Source organism: Camelus ferus, chromosome 1, assembly GCF_009834535.1.
Source record: "Camelus ferus isolate YT-003-E chromosome 1, BCGSAC_Cfer_1.0, whole genome shotgun sequence".
Lineage (NCBI taxonomy): Eukaryota > Metazoa > Chordata > Mammalia > Artiodactyla > Camelidae > Camelus > Camelus ferus.
The window spans coordinates 72,158,720-72,178,177 of NC_045696.1; the positions used below are offsets into that span (position 1 = coordinate 72,158,720).

The window sequence follows — 19,458 nt, forward strand, 5'->3', positions numbered from 1 at the left end:
ATAGGGGTACTATATGGAGTAAATTTTATGAATAGGTATTCACAAATGGATAAGGGAAGAATGATCCAGGCAGAAGGCACAGCTTTGCCAGAGAACAAAGGCACAAAATACAATAGTTTTAACTATAGTTGTTGTTCAGAGGGGCACTATAGACAGTTTGGCACTGCTGAAAATGTAAAGAGGAAGTGGGCAGTGGTAGGAGGTGAGTGAGGACTAGGCAGGTGTTTCAAGTCTCTGTACAGCACACTGAGGAGCACAACTATACACAGCTGGATTCTTTCAACAATTTCAGATGTCTGGCTAGAATAAAAATTGTATATATGGACTGGGAAAAATTAAGGATTTAACTCTATTTTTATTTTAAATATGTTGTCATTATAAAATGTTAATAAATGGAATCTGTCAAATTCAAAACACCTGGCTAGAAAAATTCTTATGAGAGAAAAATGACATTGCCTGCTTATCTGGTACTTACTTGTCTTCTACTGCAGTAGCTCCCAGTAATATCAGGTCTTTCTCTATGAACTGGAAGACATCTGCCAATTTCTCTTCCCGCTGCTGCAAGGCAGTCCTGGCTTCAAACAGGCGTCTATCTATTTCCTCATACTCTTTAGATGTAAACTGTCTATAGGCCATACATAGAGTTCTTAGCCCTTTCTGAAAAGAAAAATTAAAGACAAAAATTGAACAAAACTTACTAAATTAAAGACAAAAATTGAACAAAACTTACTAACGGGGAACCAGGAAGTCACTGAAACAAACTGAGGACCCTATTACCAAAAATCAATTGAAAAAAAGTACTATTATCTAGTGATAGGAAATACATAAACCATCATAAAACCCTAGTCATCTAAGTTATGGGTCACATATCATAGCTCTTCCAATTTCTGATGAGTTCTTAAAAAGTTGCTCAAAATAATTAAGATTTCTGAATTGTCGAATATTAGCGCCTAGACAGGATCATAAAGACAATCTATCTGTGATTTTAAAACTGTTCTACCTGGAAAGCCAGAAAGTTCCACAGTGGTACCTTCAGGATTGCCAAGAGATAGGCAGCCCCAGGTTCTACTCTCCTGTTTTAATCACTGCAAGCTCATTTTTATCTACTTTGTAAGAATTTTTTTAAGCAAAGGGGACTATAATATCCTGAGGGTTTATGGTACGACAAATTCACAATTTAAATAAAGAAGCCTGTAAGGTGGACATTATCAACAATACTTTCTAGAGTCACTGAATGAATGATTTTAAATTATATTATAACATCTTTACTAGTGAACTGGAATTACACAAAACTTAGGAATACATACTTGATTATCTGATTCTACTGGGTGCAAATTTTCCTTATGGTGTGAATATCTGAAAGTTGACATCCAAATCTGAAAGCTTATGAAAGTTCTTTTCCCTAAAACACATTTTCCTCAGAAAAACCTAAAATAAATGTTCTAATAACAGAACTTGGAAAGGGTAGGTTTTAAAATACTGTATGACACTATTTAGAAGATTTCTAAGTACTGGCATTCCTTTATTTACAAGTGATCCAACTTACGAACACCTATTTTTCTTAAATAAATAGTTAAAGGACCATGAGAGTTATTAATGTATGAAATTAATCAATTCATTCTACAACAAACAATTACTGAGTGACAACTACATGTCAGCTTTCTTCCGGATACTAAAATGATATAGACCATAAACAATTAAGAGACAAGTAATGGGAGAAAAGAAACCATAAGTAAAGGAGGCAGGTGAGCAGTGGTAAGTATGGAGCATACATTTCAGAAATTCAGAAATGAGAGATTATGAAGCCCTAAGACTGAGAGAACTGCTTAATAATTTTCCTCTTCACATAAACTGTGGCATTTTGTTTTTGTGAGATTACCAGATTCTTCTATATTCTTTCATTAAGAAGGACATAATTCTGGATATAAGCCCAGGAGTGGGATTCCTGGGTCATATAGTAAGTCTACTTCAGGATGACACCTGCACCCCAATGTTCATAGCAGCATTATTTATAATAGCCAAGACATGGAAACAGCCTAAATGTCCATCAACAGGTGACTGGATAAAGAAGGTGTGGTATATTTATACAATGGAATACTACTCAGCCATAAAAACTGACAACATAACACCATTTGCAGCAACATGGATGCTCCTGGAGAATGTCATTCTAAGTGAAGTAAGCCAGAAAGAGAAAGAAAAATACCATATGAGATCGCTCATATGTGGAATCTAAAAACAAACAAACAAACAAAGCATAAATACAGAACAGAAATAGACTCATAGACATAGAATACAGACTTGTGGTTGCCAAGAGGGTGGGGGGTGGGAAGAGATAGACTGGGATTTCAAAACTGTAGAATAAAGAAGATTATACTGTATAGCACAGGGAAATACATACAAGATCTTATGGTAGCTCACAGAGAAAGGAATGTGACAATGAATATATATATGTTCATGTATAATTAAAAAATTGTGCTCTACACTGGAATTTGACACAACATTGTAAAATGATTATAAATCAAAAAAAAGTTAAAAATAAATAAATAAATAAATCGGATTTCTACTTTAAAAAAAAGGACATAATTCATATATCATAAAATTCACTCCTTTTAAGAGTATATATTTAGTGGTTTTCAGTGTACTCAAAAGTTGTGCAGTCATTATACCTATATAATTCCAGACATTTTCATCACTTGCTAAAGGAATCCCATATCTATTAGCATACACTTCCCTTTGACCCCTTCCTCCAGCTCCTGGCAACCACTAATTGCTTTCTGGCCCTATGAATTTGCTTCTTCTGGGTATTTCATACAAATGGAAATAATGGCCTTTTGTGACTAGCTTCTTTCACTTAGTCAATCTTTCCAAGGTTCACCTATGATGCAACATATATCAATACTTCATTTCTTTTAATGGCCAAATAACATTCCACTATATAGCTATAAGACTGTTAAATCCATTCATCAGTTGATGAACATTTGGGTGTTTCCACTTTTTGGCTATTAGGAATAATGCTGCTAAGAACATTTGGCCACAAGTTTTTGTATGGACATATGTTTTCAACTCTCAGGTGTGTACTTAGGAGTGAAACTACTGGGTCATATAGTAACTCTGTATTACTCTATGTTCTATGAGAAACTGTCAAACTATTTTCTAAAGTGGCTGTAGCATTTATAGTCCCACCAGCAATGAATGGGTGTTCTAGTTTCTCTATGTCTGTGGGATTTTTGTAAATCTCCCTTTTTAATATAGCAATTGGGACTGGTCCTTGCAGTCGTAAGGGCTCTGACTGTAATGGGTTCAAAGAGAAGACATATTTTAGCAGGTTAAAAATCAATTTTTAACCAAACAATGAGGAGCCAACACATAATGTAATAGAACTGTAGAATTTCTATAATTTTTGATAAAACGTTAATGAAAAAATGAAATCCCAAATCTTTCTGAGAGTTTTTTAAGTAAGAGAATTTGCACTCACCAAAGCAAATTCATCTACATGAATTCTGGTTTTTTCTATTTCTCCACCTATACATTCAGGGAGAATCGATGATTCAGCTCCTTTAACAAATAAAAGCTTCTCACCTAAAAAGAAAAATGAGTTATTAAGCTCTTAAAATTAGATACAAAAAAATTCATAAAAGTTTAGATTGGTTACCTGAAGGTGCCTGAACAATTACACTCATTCTTCTACGATCTGAATCAAATTCCAGAACATGAAGCAGTTTGTACCTAAGGGAGAAAAAATAAGAAAGGCAAAATCTTTACTTTTTGAATAAGTGAGTATTTGGAAAGAATCCCTATAGATAAAATGGTTAATTCAGAACAAGAAATTAATCTCAACTACGTTTCTCAAGATGATGGATTATGAGTCTTTAATAACAATACAAGATAGAAAAAGAAGGAACTGACATTTATTAAGTTCTCACCAAATACCTTATGTACTTTACACACCTTATGTCAATATCCGTGAAAACCAAACGCAGTAGGTCTTCTACCATTTTACAGATAAGGACTGCTAAACTCAGAAAGACATATTAATTTGCCTAAAGTCAAATAAGCTTGTGAGTGGCAGCACAAGGATTGGAATCCAGATCAGTCCAGCTCCATGTTGTCCTCACTAAAAAAGGTGACTGATTCTCAACCCTTTTTTCTGCCCAAACATACTTGAGAAATACAAACAAATTAGTAACAGAGGCTCATTATAGCAGTGATTCTGAACCTAGGACTGGGCACGTAGGGGGAACAAATGCCTCTCTAAAGGGCTGTAAAAGACTGTGTAGATGGGTTAGGTATGGCTTGAAAAGTCTTCTGGATGAATTTATACAACCATGTACATAAGGCATGTTTTGTACATCTCAAAGAAAAACACTGAGTAGAATGATGGCTTATAAGTAGATAAAATGAGCTATGCAGGCTCCAAGATAAAAGAAGCCAAAGATTGGGCACTATTAGTTCAGAAAATCATAGTTTGGAAAAGCACAGATGTAGCTGAGATGTGGTCAGAATTGATAAAACCATGAAAGGTACGAATAATAACAATGGACTAGTTTATCACAGTGGAAATACTGGAAATAAGAGAGAAGTTCTTTAAAGGCTAAAAGATAAAATTACAGGAAAGACCTCATGCACGTTAAGTGTGTGCTCTAGCACTTGAGCTATACTCTCCCCCAAGGAAGTTTTTTAGTGAGTAGAAACTTATGAAACTTATAACTCCAAGAGTGGTAAAAATAAACACATCAATAAATTCGAGAAACATCTAAAATGCAGATGAAAGACTCAGAGCATAATATTGTTATTACTCTGATGAGATACAATATTATATTGACATCATTCTAGAGCAAGGATCAGTAAACTTTTTTAAAGGGGCTAGATAGTAACTATTTTAAGCTTTGAAGGCCACAGATGGTCTCTGTTGCATTTGGTGGGGGAAAACACTTTAAAAATGTAATGTAGTTTGCAGGCTCTACAAAAACAGACTGTAAGCCAGATTTGGCTTGTGGGTATGCTTTACTGATTCTTGATCTATAGTAAATAATGAATATATAGAAAATTACAATAAAGAAAAAAATTACCGTTCCAGTTTTCCAAGTGTCTTAACTTCCATAGTTTCTTCAGAACTGCCAATAAATACAATGCCAAATCTAGGGATCAAAAAAAGAAGAAGTATTACGATTTAAAGGATGTTTCACAATATAACTTAGCTTGAATAAAAATATGTAAAATATAAGTTTAAGATGTATTTTAAAGTATTTCCTTTGAATATAGCATTATTTTTAAGAACCATTACTGGGGTTCGCCCTAACAAACTAATAGCCCTAGGTAATCCCTAATCTCACAATAGCTCAGGCTGGTTTGTCTCAGCCCACCCACTGCCCTTCACGGACTCTAAACTCCTCACCTCACCCACAGCCAATTAGAGACTTGTGTACAAGATCAGGCACCTTGTGATCCTACCTTACAAAAGACCCCAACAACCAACCCTCAGGGCTCACACAGGCACCTCTTGCCTTGTGGCCCGCTATTGTCTATGGCAGCATAAACTTTTCTATTCTCAAAAAAAAAAAAAAAAAAAAAAACAGAGAGAGAGAGAAGAACTTGAAAGATCAGAGTAGGTCTAAAACAATACATACACAAGTATTTCTCGCAAATTATATTATTCTTATTTTGTACTAACCAGATTTTTAAAGAGATCGCTTCAAAATATGACTTAATGCAAGTTTAACAACAAAATTAATGACACATTTCAAATTCACATATAAAATACCTTAATGTGTTATGAATTTTGTCTGATAATTTAAAATTATTTTCTAGATTTTTCACATTTTTTATTTAAAAGTATTTTTCTGAAGATTTAAAAGTTAGACTCAAACTACCTTGCAGCAGCTTCCACTAGAGCTTTTTCATCTGGTGAAGATGCATAGTATTCCAACTGGGAAGGTGCAAGGTTGGATTGCCAGGGACCATCGCCAATGCCATCAGTCTGAACATTGCTAATCTGCACAGTGTGACAGAGACTGACTGCTTTAAAGAAGAGGTCATGTTCTTTAATCTGTAGAAACATAATTAATACTCGTAATAAAAATACCAATACCAAATAACATTTAAGAAACCAAAAACAAAATTCTAAAAAAGTCAATAAATACAGTTAATAATTTGGTAAACTAAGATGTAGAATAAGACTGCTACAATCTTAAATTGCATAAATAATAGCTGGCTGCACCTCAGAAGATGACATATTACTTCTAAAGAGTAAAATGTCACATTTGCTTATGACCCTTCAAAGTGAGTATTTTTTTAGGAGGCATAACCAAATTGCCAGTAAAGATGGAAACTCTTTTATGGAAGAATTGAGATCTCAAAAGGTATTAAATAAATTTAAGCTCTATTCCTTAGTAAAATCTTCTTTACTTCAAGGCAGAAAGGGCTTTCCTTAATCCCATGAAAAAACCCAGAGAACTAAAGTAGATACATACGAAGTGATAACTACAAATTCTCAGTGCTGAATCAAAGGATAAATATTTCAAATGTATATTCCTTGCCTACTAACACTTAAACTTTTTCTTCTACAAATCACCAACTACCAAAGAGTTACTATTTCAAAGGAAACTCCTATTTATTAATTTAAAAATTACTTACTAGTTCAGTTTCATTTTCAGGACTGGTTCTAAAAGAGGAGCTAGTTGCAAGATGGGATAAGTTGTTAAGACGAGAAAAACTACTAAGATAAGGTAAGTTTCCTTCTGAAGAGTCTGGTGTTGGTCCTTCAGATACAAGTCTACCATTGATTTCTTGGTATTTTACACCATTAATTGAACATTCTCGAAACTGCATCTCATTTTCTGTCAATGTACCAGTTTTATCTGTAAACACGTACTCCACCTAGAGATACAAAACAAAAGAAAACAAACCTTTGTATTCAGGGTCTTATGTTAAACAAAAAAACTTCGTCCTCTGTCTCCTGAAGTCCTTTACCTATTAACATTGATACAGTGATGCTGAGTCTTATAAAACAAGCACAATCAAATAATTATAGATGCCATGGAAACAAACAGGGTGACAAAATATTCTAAATCTATATACACTTTGAAGTTTGTGGAATCTTTAAGTTCACGTTCATCTACAGAGTTGACTGATATTGTGGCATTAGTACTTCTTTTCTACCCTCTGGATAAGGCATTTTTAAATAGTAGGACTAAGAATGAACTTTGAACAAGGGTGGAAGGGATGCTTAATAAGCTAAAATATGAAATAATTAATTTTAATTATTCTTCGAGGCTAATTTTAGGAAAATAACCCTAAAATAAGATAGGTCCTCAAAGAGAAAGATAAAATAGTCAAATCTTCATGTAACTAGGATTATAGTAAGGATTTGATTATTGCAATAATGATCTGAGAAAGAAGTCATTTACAAAGGGAAGCAGATATCATAAGGGGAAAAAAAAACCCCACAGTCAGTATCTTTTATGAAAATACAAACAGAACAAATCCAAAAAGATATAAAAAGGATTACACATCATGACATGTGGGATTTAACCCTGGAATACAAGATTAGTTAAATACAAAAATCAAATCAATGAAACCCACCATTATAACAGAACAATACTTGTCCTTTATTCTATTAATAAAATGATCATCTCCATAGATGCAGAAAAAGCATATGGCAAAATTCAATACCCTTTCATGTAAAAGCACTCAACAAATTAGGGACAGGAGGGTACTCAATCTGATAAAATGTATCTATAAAAAACCTATAGCAAGGATCATACCTTAATGCAGAAAAACTGAATGCTTTCCCCTTAAGTTCAAGAATAAGACAAAAATGTCCGCTCTTGTCACTTTTATTTAACATTCTACTGAATATTCTAGCCAAGGTAGTTAGGCAAGAAAAAAGAAATAAAAGGTATTCACATTGGGAAAAAGATAAAAACTAATCTATTTCCTTTTTTATAGCAAATTTGAATGAATACATCAAAAAACTAATAGAACTAATAAATGAGTTCAGCAAGATTGCAAAAACAAAAGATCAATATACAAAAAGGGAGGTAAAGTTAATGTTGGGAAAAAAACCCTCACACGGTCAGCAGCTATCATCAAAAAGAATACAAATAACAAACACTGGCAAAGATGTGGAGAAAAGACAGCCCTCGTACACTGCTCATGGGGATGTGAACTGGTGCAGCCACTATGGAAAACAGTGGAGTTTTCTCAAAAAACTAAAAATAGAACTACCATATGACCCAGCAATTCCACTCCTGGGTATATATACAAAAAACAAACAAACAAAAAACCCTAAAAAAACTGATTTGCAAGGACACATGCTAATGTTCATAGTAGCATTATTTACAATTACTACGATATGACAGCAACCTAAGTGTCCATCAACAGATGCATGGATAAAGAAGATATGGTGTATACACACAGTGGAATACCACTAAGCCATTAAGAGAATGAAATTTTGCCATCTGCAGCAACATCAATGAACTTGGAGGGCATTATGTTAAGCAAAATAAATCAGACTGAGGAAAACAAATACTGTATAGTATCACTTATATGCGGGATCTAAAAAACACAACAAACTAGTAAATATAACAAAAAAGAAGTAGACTCAGATACAGAGAACAAACTGGTGGTTGTGAATGAGGGGTCATATAGGAGTAGGGGATTAATAAGTGCAAATTATTAGGTATAAAATAAGCTATAAGGATATATTGTACAACACGGAGAATATAGCCAATATTTTATAATAACTATAAATGGAGTATAACCTTTGAAAACTGAATCACTATATTGTACATATGTAAGTTATATAATATTGCACATAACCATACTTCAATAATAAGAAAGATTAAATGGTAGTGATGAGTATATAAATTAACTTTTATTTGAAAATACATAAAATCAAGAAGTTAAATCTTTTAACTTTGGTGAAAGAGGTCACTGGATACCTTTATAAGAGAGTTTCTTGGATAGTAAGGAAATGAAAGGACATAGAAGAGTGTGAAATAAAGTAGATTTCATTAACATAAAAACAGAAAAGTTACAGTAGCACAAACAAAAACACACCTGTAGGCTTAAAAGTAAAGAAACTGATGAATTAGAAACTGAAGACCATTATCATTTATAGTTTCTTAAAGAGAATGCAGATATGAATATCTGAGCATACAGTGTGTGGTTCCAGAAAAACGATAATCTATCATCATAAAGGAATGAGGAGGAGGAAATAGGGATAGAAAAAGTCAAAGAAAAAAATAGGGAAAAAATGTGTTCCTGAGAAGCAGTAAAAACAGGCTGTTTTTAGATCTTAAATATGTAATACATAATTCAAAAAATGTGACATGAATTAATATTTAGTGTTAAGTTATTAAAGCCTCCTAAATGCTATTAAAAATAAATGGATCAACTTCTGGTTAAAAATGGCAGGCTGAACAAATGCAATTAATTATCTCTGTTCCTCTTCAAACTTCACCAAAATAAGAGTAAAAGAATAAAAAAAAGAACAGAAACAATGACAGAAGAGACAACATGAAAAGGGGAATTTTTCAAGTTTGGAAAAGAGATGAATCAATGGTAAGTGACTTAGCAGAACTTAGAACATGAAACCTAAGCAATGGGGGAAACCCTATTCCCAGAAACTCTCAGAAAGTAGATGTACTATCACTGAATGTGGGAGTAAAGGATGAGACAGAAAATGGAGGTATCAAGAGCAGTTTGAATCCTGAAATCCCTTTATAACTTTGCAAATTTGATACTGACCCCCTTCTATCAGAGCAATAGCTGACAGGGTTTATTCTCTAAGGAGGCTGAACCAGAGAGAATCTGGACCCTGTGGAAAGCTGAAAATGGGTGAGCAGTGCACTAAAAACAGGTTTCTACTGGACAGCTCCAACAATCACAAGCAGAAGAAATACCAACCGCAGTTATTCTCTCTGGGGAAACTGAAGAAAGATCAATTATCGATATTGGGAACACCCCAAAAAACAGCTGGGCTGCCAGGCTTTTCTAGAGGAAACTTTTAGAATTGTAAAGAAAACCAAACATTAGTATTCATTTGAGGATATCCACTTACATAAAAAGGTAGAGTCTAAAACAAATTATAGGAAATTCTGCTAAAACACTGTCTTAAAAGGACAAGAATTTATTACAATAAGATTGATACATAAGGACACAATTTGAGCTTAATATGAGCACAGTTTGGTTATGTACAATTTCATCTATGAGAAATGGTAGGTGAATGGAGAAAACTGCACCTAGAATACATGAAATGTACAAACAGCTAGCAGCTACCACAGGTCACCATATATAAGCCGCACCCATCCACATATGATACAACTTTCCTTCTGTTTTCTGATAACCTTCCTTTCAATACTTCACAGTAATATATAAGTTGGAATATTTCAGATGGCCATTTCCACAAGTAAACGTCAGAGTTTTTCCAAAATAAACTGCCATATTTATTGCAGTATTTATCTATTTCTTAATAATTCAGCAAGCCCTGTTTTTATCAGGCTCCTATCTTTTTATTTTAAATGTGTTACTGACAAAGTTTTATTGTACACCTATCTCATTTTCCCATAATAAGCCCTGTGGTTTTTACTAAGCAATTTTGTATAGAACACTGATTTTTAGGGATGCGTGTCACATTACAGCAGAACTGACGTATTGAAAAAGGAACTCTGTACAAACAGAAAATGCAGGGAGCAGAAGACTTTAAAAAAAACTGTCATTAATATCCTCAGAGAGGTAAAAGAATAAAGTATATTCAGGAAACAAGAATAAGATGTAATTAAGAGAAGGCTATTCAGATATACTAGAATTATTAGAAATTTAAAATATTACAATAGATATAAAAGAAATCAAAAGAAAGGGGGAAATACAAAGTTCACAAATTCTCCCAAAAAGCAGATTATAAAAACAAGGAAATGAAAATTGAAAGTCAAAAAGAATTAGAGAATCAAGATAAATGATCTGACATCCAAACTAATAAATTTCTACAAAAAAAAACCCCACAAAACATAAAAAGACATGTTTATCAAATTAAGAAAAATTCCTAGAATTGAAGAATATGTGTTTCCAGACTAAAAGTGTTCAGTGTTCACTGCCCAATGAAAGAAAAAAAAAAGAAAGAAAACAAAAACAAAAAACTCACACCAAGGCATACTATCATAAAATTTCAGAACTATTGCAGAAAGAAAAGATTCTTAAACCCTAAATACTTTCAGAGATAAAACAACAAACTACATAGAGAACCTGGGAATCAGAATGGCACTAGACTTCTTAACAGAAACACTAGAAGCTAGGGGGAAAAAAACAAAAATGGAGAAATGTTTTTGAATTTTTGAGGAAAAATAATTTCCAGCCTTGAACGTGTTACCCAGCTGAATTATTAATCAAGTGTAAAAAGGGAATCAAGATATTTTCAGACTTTCAAAGCTCAAAATATTTTTCTTACGCACCCCCTTTCAGAAGTTATTAGAAGAAATAAGAGAGTAAGTCACAGGTGGGAAGACATAGAATCTAGAAGACAAGAAATCCAAAACAGGCGGTAGACAAAGGAACTGCCAAGGTGATGATAAAGGAAGTCTAGGGTGACAGGCTGAGAAGCTGGCCCAGAAAGAAGTCTGAATTGAAGCAGGAAGATAAAAGGCTTCAAAAGAGAGTGAGGGAGAGAGCAATAAAGATTAAAGAAGTCCTAGATTACCTGATGTGTATGAATACGTAGAGATGTTTCATTTATTTGTCAGAGATTTGTTTTTGGTATATGGAAATTAAAAAATGAAAATACAGAGCAATTAACTCTAGCAAAAACATCTAAGAAAGAAAATGTAATTATAGTATTATAGGGCACACATAAATAACTAGGAGTTAGTGAACGACTCTAAAAGTCATAATAATGTCAATAAGTGAATATTTATTAAATCTCAAATTGTGATTTAACAATATTGGGACCATGGGGCAGTAAAGTGGGTATGTGTCTGTTTGCATAGGGTTGTGAAAGGAGTAGTATAAGAGCCATATCTTTATATTCCATGGTAAATAATGTCTCAAATTGAAAAACAACAAAGAATACTATATACAAACACAGTGCTAAATAGTGAAAGAAATGGCTTAATATTTAAAACTGTGAAATAAGAAATTAGGTATGGAGCAAAGTAGTGATTTTTTTGGTATAAGCCTCATAATATTTTTGTTTCATTTATCTTTGTACACGTATAATTTTGATAAAAATAACAAATTAGAAAAACAAAACGATCATTACCTGTCCAAGTTCTTCATTTAGATCAGAAGTATTGACTTGAGCTTTCTGATCTGATTCTTCATGATAGAGATCAAGATCCCAGCCAATAAAAAATGACCCAAGAAACTTCTGCATTTCGACTGTCACATATAACGAAATTGGAATGATGAAATTGTAGAGTACCAAAAAAGCAAGGAAGTCTGAAATAAATTTCAGAATCTAGGAGGGAAAATGATTGTTTGGTAAGAGAAAATACATGAGAATTTCTTAATTATCAGATATTTAAGAAAACTGTAAGACAGTTTCATATCAAAACAGACCATCAACTACATTCTGAAGCAGAATAGTCTCATGAATTGAAATTCATTTATTGAATTGTCTTTTTAACACATTTCCTTTGGCTATTTTATTGCTCATTAGAATCCTGAACACAGTAAAAGACGAAAAGGTTAAATTCAAATTACTTTATTTGTTACTTTTTATAGAAGCTACCAAAAACGTTTTGCGACTAAAAACTACCTGTGGCAAAACTATAATAAAAACCTCTGGGGTATATTTACTATTCTACTTCTAGTCTTCAAAATCAGATAATTACAAATTGACTGTAATTTAAAAAATTTAAAATAATAGCTAGGCTAGAACTATTAGAAACTGAAATTCTTAATTATTGACCATACAGGAATAGCCTACTTCAATGGCAGAGCAACTCCACATGTGTTCTGGGAAAGGTAAAATATTTAATTGTGATTGATACTGAAAAAACGTTCCTGTCATTATCTGCTCTGTGGTCTCCTGAGATCCAAACTTGTCTTCCAATATTTGTATTCTGATCTCAAGTGAAATTTGGAGAACAATTATTTACTAAAATTGCAGGTTAACTTCTCCTGGTAGTCCACACTCAACCAGTTTAAACTTTTATGACATAATTTGATTTGTTACTTCATACATGAATACACTGATAGTAAGACTCCTAGATTTATTCTGATAAAACTGAAAATAAATCAACTTACTCTTTAACTCAATAACATACATAAATGGAGTAAAAAATTCAACTTGTAGTACTGATGTGGAATGCTAATATAGACGATTTAAATTTTGTTATCTCTTTTAACTACTCAAGTCATGCCAAAAAGATAATTGCTTATGGCCTACAATGCAAAAAGCAAACCAGCACAAACATGTTGGTTACTCTTCACTTGCAATGTCCTTTTGCACCCTTCAAAAGTAATGGTTTTACAGGATGACAGTGGTCACACATATCAGAAGTCATCACCAAAGCATTAACGGTGCCAAAGAATAAAGTTTCCTATACAACAGAGTCAAGAACACCATAAAATACCTTACTACTATTTCTTTGATGTTCTGTTTTTTGGTTATACCAAGGTTCATCCCACTTTTCTTCAGCTTGCCATGTATATTTCAAGATAGTACTGATGATGGCTTCAGAAATAAGGATTATTAAATAAACTATCAAAAATGTATTCATTGACCTGAAATGAGAAAAAGAGACTATAAAATGTATCAATTATGTATTACTATGCTCATCTACTTGGAAATTAATACTGGTGTTAAATAAGAAACTAAATATATAAGGTATTGTAGCAGCTATTTAAAGGACACAGTCTTTGTTTTTAAGAAATGATCATTTAATAGAATCTATTTACTAGAAATAAAAGAACAGGTATGTAAGATTACAAGCACATTTACTATAGGTAAGCTACTGTTCAAATGCTTAGACAAGTTGGTTGATATGAGAGAAGTTTTATAAAGTCTTAATGCTGTACAAATGTTAGTTATGTTTGCAATTAAAATTAGTTCCTAAAAATGTAGAAAATCTTAGAATAATTACTTACGACAAAAATATCTGGCCAAAACTGTCATTTACTATAAGCATTTGAAATCAAAACCACAATAAGATACTACCTCACACCTGCCAGAATAGCTATCTTCAAAAACAGAACAAATGACAAGTGTTGGTAAGGATGTGGAGAAAAGGAAATCCTAGCACACAATCAGTGACAATGTAAATTAGTACAGCCACCATGGAAAATAGTATGGAGGTTCCTCAAAAAAGTTAAACTAGAACTGCCATATGATCCCACAATTTCACTTCTGGGTATTTACTCAAAGAAAACAAAAACACTAGTTAAAAAAGATATATGTACCCAATGTTGACTGCAGAGTTATTTACAATTGCCAAGGTATGGAAACAACCTTAGTATCCATCAACAGATGACTGGATAAAGAAGATGTGATATATATACATACACACACACATATATACACAATGGACTATTACTCACCCTTTAAAAAAATGAAATCTTGCCACCTGTGACAACATGGAGGGATCTAAAGGGTATTATGCTAAGTGAAGAAACTCAGAGAAAGACAAATACTGTATGATCTCCCTTACATGTGGAATCAAAAAAACAAAACAACAAAATAAAAAGAGACTCATAGATACAAAGAAAAAATGGGCAGTTGCTTGCTGGGGTTTGGGGATGGATAAAATTGTGAAGGGGATTAAGAGGTACAAACCTCTGGTTATAAAATAAATAATCCACAAGTATGTAATATACAGCATAAGGAATATGGTCAATAATATTGCAAAAACTTTGTATGGATCACTAGACTTATTGTGATGATCACGTCATAATGTATGCAGATGTCCAATCATTATGTAGTACACCTGAAACTAACACAATGTTGTACATCAGCTTTATTTCAATAACTTAAAAAATTAGTAAGTAAAAGAGACACCATCCCTAACCTCAAGAATAACAACTTTTGTTGACTTGAAATATTTTTATGCCCATATTTTACACATATATAATATACATATCCATAATAGTATTTATGTGTGAATAAATGAAAATAGTTTTCTTACTTTTCTACTGCAGATCGTTTCTGTGACTTGCTCTTGTAATTTAATGCCATCTTAGTTTCCATTCCGGTATATACAGCAACACCTGTAAAATGAAACAAAACAGTCTTTTAAAATAATCCTCTACTATGTTCACAAAAGAAATGTACTCAGTAGCATGAAAACATCTAAGAAAATATATTGTCTGACAGCTGTCAGAATTTGGCTCTAAGTTTTTCTGGAGTTTAAAAAAGGCTTTCCAAGATCAATTTTGGGGACCTTCAGTCACTGAGTCTGCTGGACGAGAAAGGCATGTAGGTTCTGTTCCTGAGTTGTAACTGAGATATCTGAATGAAAGAGATATTATTTGAGTTGAAATTGATGGAGGAAAAGAATGTGAAAAGATAAAGATGGCAGGGAAGGCCATTATAGATAGTGCAAAGACCAAAATGGAAAAGAGTTTTCTGTTAGGTTCTAACAATGGATTGGGGTCAGAGCTTGAAAGGCATTGAATGCCGTATCTGGAATCTAGAAATAATTTTATAAGCACTGGAAAGATAATATGGAAATCGGTCAAAGTAAATGAAGTAAACACAAGAAAAGTGCTATTTAAAAAATTTGTCTATGTGAATGACTCTGAGATGAGAGAGAATGACAGTAATAATGGAACTAAAACTGGGCAGTGAATAAAATTAGGTAAGATCTGTCTTATCAAAAAAAAAAAACAAACTTGGGTTTGAGTTAGAGCTTGGTTTGAATGCTAGCTCTGCCACTTACTAGTTCTGTGACCTTGAGCAAGTTATTTAATCTCTCTGAGTTTCAATTTCCCTATTTTTAAATGGGGAAAAAAAATACCTCATACAACTGTTGTTGAGAGTTATGTAACAAATTAGCAATACACCTAGAAACAGAAAGATGATCAATAAAAGTTAATGCCTACCCCTAAATACTAAAATTTGAGAAGCAATATAGGACTCATCATGCTCTCTTCCTTAAGATCTGTCCTGGAATTTTCACTATCAGAATTATTCTTTAAAGGCAGGGATTACAACTCAAATGACAAAGGACACCAAAATTATAGAAATGTGAGAAATCAGTCAGAATGATACAAGAGAAAAGTGGTGCTGAGGAAAACAACAAGGAAGCCCATCTAAAGGTATTCGAATACGTATGTTCTTTCAAGAGAATGAAAGGTGTTACTGCTAAAGAGATGTGTTAAAATACACAGCACTACATGAGAGGGTCTAAAAGCTATAGAGGCTTTCTCTGACTTCCGCCATCAAAAATTACAGTTTTCCTTTTTTAAATTGTGGTAAAATACACATAATATACAGCTTACCATTTTAATCATTTTAAAGTGTACAATTCGGTGGCACTTAGTACATTCACAGTGTTGTGCAATCATTCTCACTAACTTGAGAATATTTTCATTACCCTTAATGAAAAGTCTGTACCCATTAAGTAATTTTTCCCCCAATCCCCTCCACTCCCCAGCCCCTGGGGACCACTAAGCTACTTTATGTCTCAATGAGTTTGCCTATTTGGGATATTTCAAATAAGTGGAATCAAAAAATACGTGGTCCTTTTGTGTCTGATGTCTTTCGCTTAGTATGTTTTTCAAGTTTTACCCATGTTGCAGCATGCATTAGTACTTCATTTTCTATGGGTAAATAATATTCCATTATATGGATATCACATATGTTTATCCGTTCATTAGTTGATAGAACTTGAGCACTTTCTCTCCTTTGACTATTGTGAACAGTGCTGCTATGAACATTCTAATACAAGCCTTTGTTTGAACATATGTTTTCAATTCTTTAGGTTATATATCTAGAAGTAGAATTGCTGGGTGATATGATAATTCTATGTTTAACTTATTGAGGAACTGCCAGACTGTCTTCCATAGCAGCTGCATACTCCCACCAGCAATATATAAGGGTTCCAATTTCTTCACATTTTTGCTGTACTCCTTATTTCTGTTTTTAAAAGTATATGGATTTCTTTATCAGAGAGCCTAATACTGAGAGATAAGATACACTACAGTTAACAGGAAATAAGAGAATGAGAAAGAGGACCTCAAAAGCTATAACTGTTCAGTGAATAACATAAGCTGGGCAGTATATGAGGGGCCATTCCTGAAAGGGGAGTAGCTAGATGACAGCTAAAGATTATCACTGACTTTACAATTTGCCTTGAGTTGAGTCAGAGCCTAGTGAATTAATTTAGATCTCTAACGCAAGAGTACTATTGAGTATTCCAACAGTATATGGTATATAGCTACAGATCAGTAAGAATTTGTTGAATCAATAAATGGATGAAAAAATGAGTCAGCAGTTTCATTAATCAAATCTAAGAACAATCATGATAAAATTAGACGAGTAATTTACTGGATCATGGTGCCAGATTTTATAGTTCTCATCTACCATTAGTGGAAGTCCCAGAATTATCTTCCTAGCACTCAATTTCACCAGGTAGCCACAATGAAAATATAAGAGCGAGGTTCCAGTCTGTTACTTAAAAATAGGAATTAACAACAACAAAAAACCCCACAAAATTATATTAACCAACCTGTGAAAGAAAATGATCACAGAAACATTTGACTAATAATAACATTCCCTAACCAAAAGACCACAAATGCTGTGCCTGTAAAAATACTTCATATAAAGTATCAACATGAATCTATAATTAAAAATGTTTGATATATACCAACCAAAAATTTCTTTTGTGTTTTTTAATCTGGCTCCACGAAGCAAGAGACTCTCTGGCCCCAGAGGCCTAGGGGAAAAAAATAACCAAAAGCACTGAATATATTAAAAATTGAATTAAATTCTACAATGGCATCTTTAGCAGAAAGTACTTGAGCTATACTTACAACGATGCTTTTATATATAAAACCAAAATCTCAGCTGCTATAAAGCTGTCTAGGCCAATCATGATGTTAGTTACTGTAATAACAAATACCTGCTTTAGCATTTCAGTCATTTTAAGATCAATGGCTCAGAAATAAAATTACGCCTGTAAATAAACTCACAAAGCCATCTATTTCAGAAGTTTAAACATGGAACACAACAAAACCAAAAATAAAGCAATGATTTTAAAATGTTTTACAGAAGATGAAATTTTAAAATTCTGAGCAAAGTTAAGTTTTCAAAGGGAAAATACAAAATTAAAATGTAATGTAAACATAAATTGTAGTATGCTTTGTGTATAAATGCATAAGTTCTGCACAATTAAAATTACACTAGATATAAAACAGAAAAAATAGTAAGTGAGTTAGTAGTTTTTCCAGGCAAGATCAACACTACAACTTGACTACTTGCATACTTCTTGGAGCACGCGTCTTCTTGCTGTTTGAATTTCTCTCCATAAAGGAGATATAAAACGAGAAGGAATAACTAGAAAGGAAAATTGTATTTTCTTAGTGATAGCAAATGATAAGACTCTATTATGGACATGTAAAAAAAGCCTTAATTTTGTTGATATTCCTTATCATAAGGCTTTTCTGAATCATACATACAGTTATCAAAAAGAATGTGAACCAATTCTGAAGATGTCTGCAAACCCAAACACTAAAAAATCCAATGAACTGAGCAGGGGCCAGGTGTTTGGGACATGGTAAACAAGTATGGTTTTATCAGATCGTCATATTTGGAGCACACTCAATGGATATTCCAAAATCAATTATCCAGGAGCCATATTAGAGCTTTTTTTTTCATTTGGTATTGGTTTCAACAATGAATAGAAAAACTCTGAGCTCACACTGGGATATGAAATTGGAATATAATGATAAAAAGCTTCAAATTTAAAAGATAATTCATCAGCTCAATCAGGTTGCTTCAATAAATAATATGGCTCTTTTTTTCCCCCTAAACCATTCTAGTGGCTAAGATAACATAATTGATCTTCTCCTTTAAATTCAGACTACGTATCCACACATGCATCCCACTATGACACTACAGAAATCAAAATGTAAACCCATTGTTACTGTTTTTCAGTCATTGTTATTCAGCAGGGGCCCTACACTTAAAAGACTTTGTTACACAGAGTTTATTGAATGTGCTCCAGTGTTAATGTTTATTAAAAATGTGAATCTGTGCTGATGCATATTTTTGGTGGCTTGTTTTAAGGATTTCATTTAAAATGTTCTCAGTTCTCTATATTAGTGACTTATTTCATGCAGCCAGTATAAACTGAACATGTCTCCAGAAAAGAGGTGGAGTGCTAGTTTGATTAGAAGTTCAAGGGCTGATTCCTACGTAAGTTTATTCTAAATTCAGCTTCGTGGTCATGAGTAACAATGTAATCGCATCCTATCAGCAAGTGCTGAGATGAACCAAAGCTTTTCATACAGGTGCCAGAAATT

The 19,458-nt window shown here is 33.0% G+C and overlaps 1 protein-coding gene across 7 annotated transcripts in view; it reads right to left on the reverse strand.

The window, feature by feature from the left end:
* Positions 1 to 19,458, reverse strand: part of ATP11B (ATPase phospholipid transporting 11B (putative)) — a 103,408-nt gene that overhangs the window by 41,844 nt on the left and 42,106 nt on the right. For 6 of the 7 annotated variants that reach the window (XR_004321371.1, XM_032483627.1, XM_032483625.1 and 3 more), the window contains exons 9-18: positions 17,806 to 17,870; positions 15,120 to 15,201; positions 13,572 to 13,722; positions 12,254 to 12,451; positions 6,634 to 6,876; positions 5,871 to 6,046; positions 5,070 to 5,138; positions 3,653 to 3,726; positions 3,476 to 3,579; positions 476 to 657 (exon numbers count right to left, since the gene is read on the reverse strand). Coding sequence is in view for 6 of the 7 variants with exons in the window: in XM_032483627.1 (XP_032339518.1) it covers positions 476 to 657; positions 3,476 to 3,579; positions 3,653 to 3,726; positions 5,070 to 5,138; positions 5,871 to 6,046; positions 6,634 to 6,876; positions 12,254 to 12,451; positions 13,572 to 13,722; positions 15,120 to 15,201; positions 17,806 to 17,870 (1,344 nt within the window). In the remaining variant the exon portion in view is untranslated. Of the gene's footprint in view, positions 1 to 475; positions 658 to 3,475; positions 3,580 to 3,652; positions 3,727 to 5,069; positions 5,139 to 5,870; positions 6,047 to 6,633; positions 6,877 to 12,253; positions 12,452 to 13,571; positions 13,723 to 15,119; positions 15,202 to 17,805; positions 17,871 to 18,419; positions 18,491 to 19,458 lie in introns of all 7 variants that reach the window. The other variant, XM_032483660.1, reaches the window with a different exon arrangement.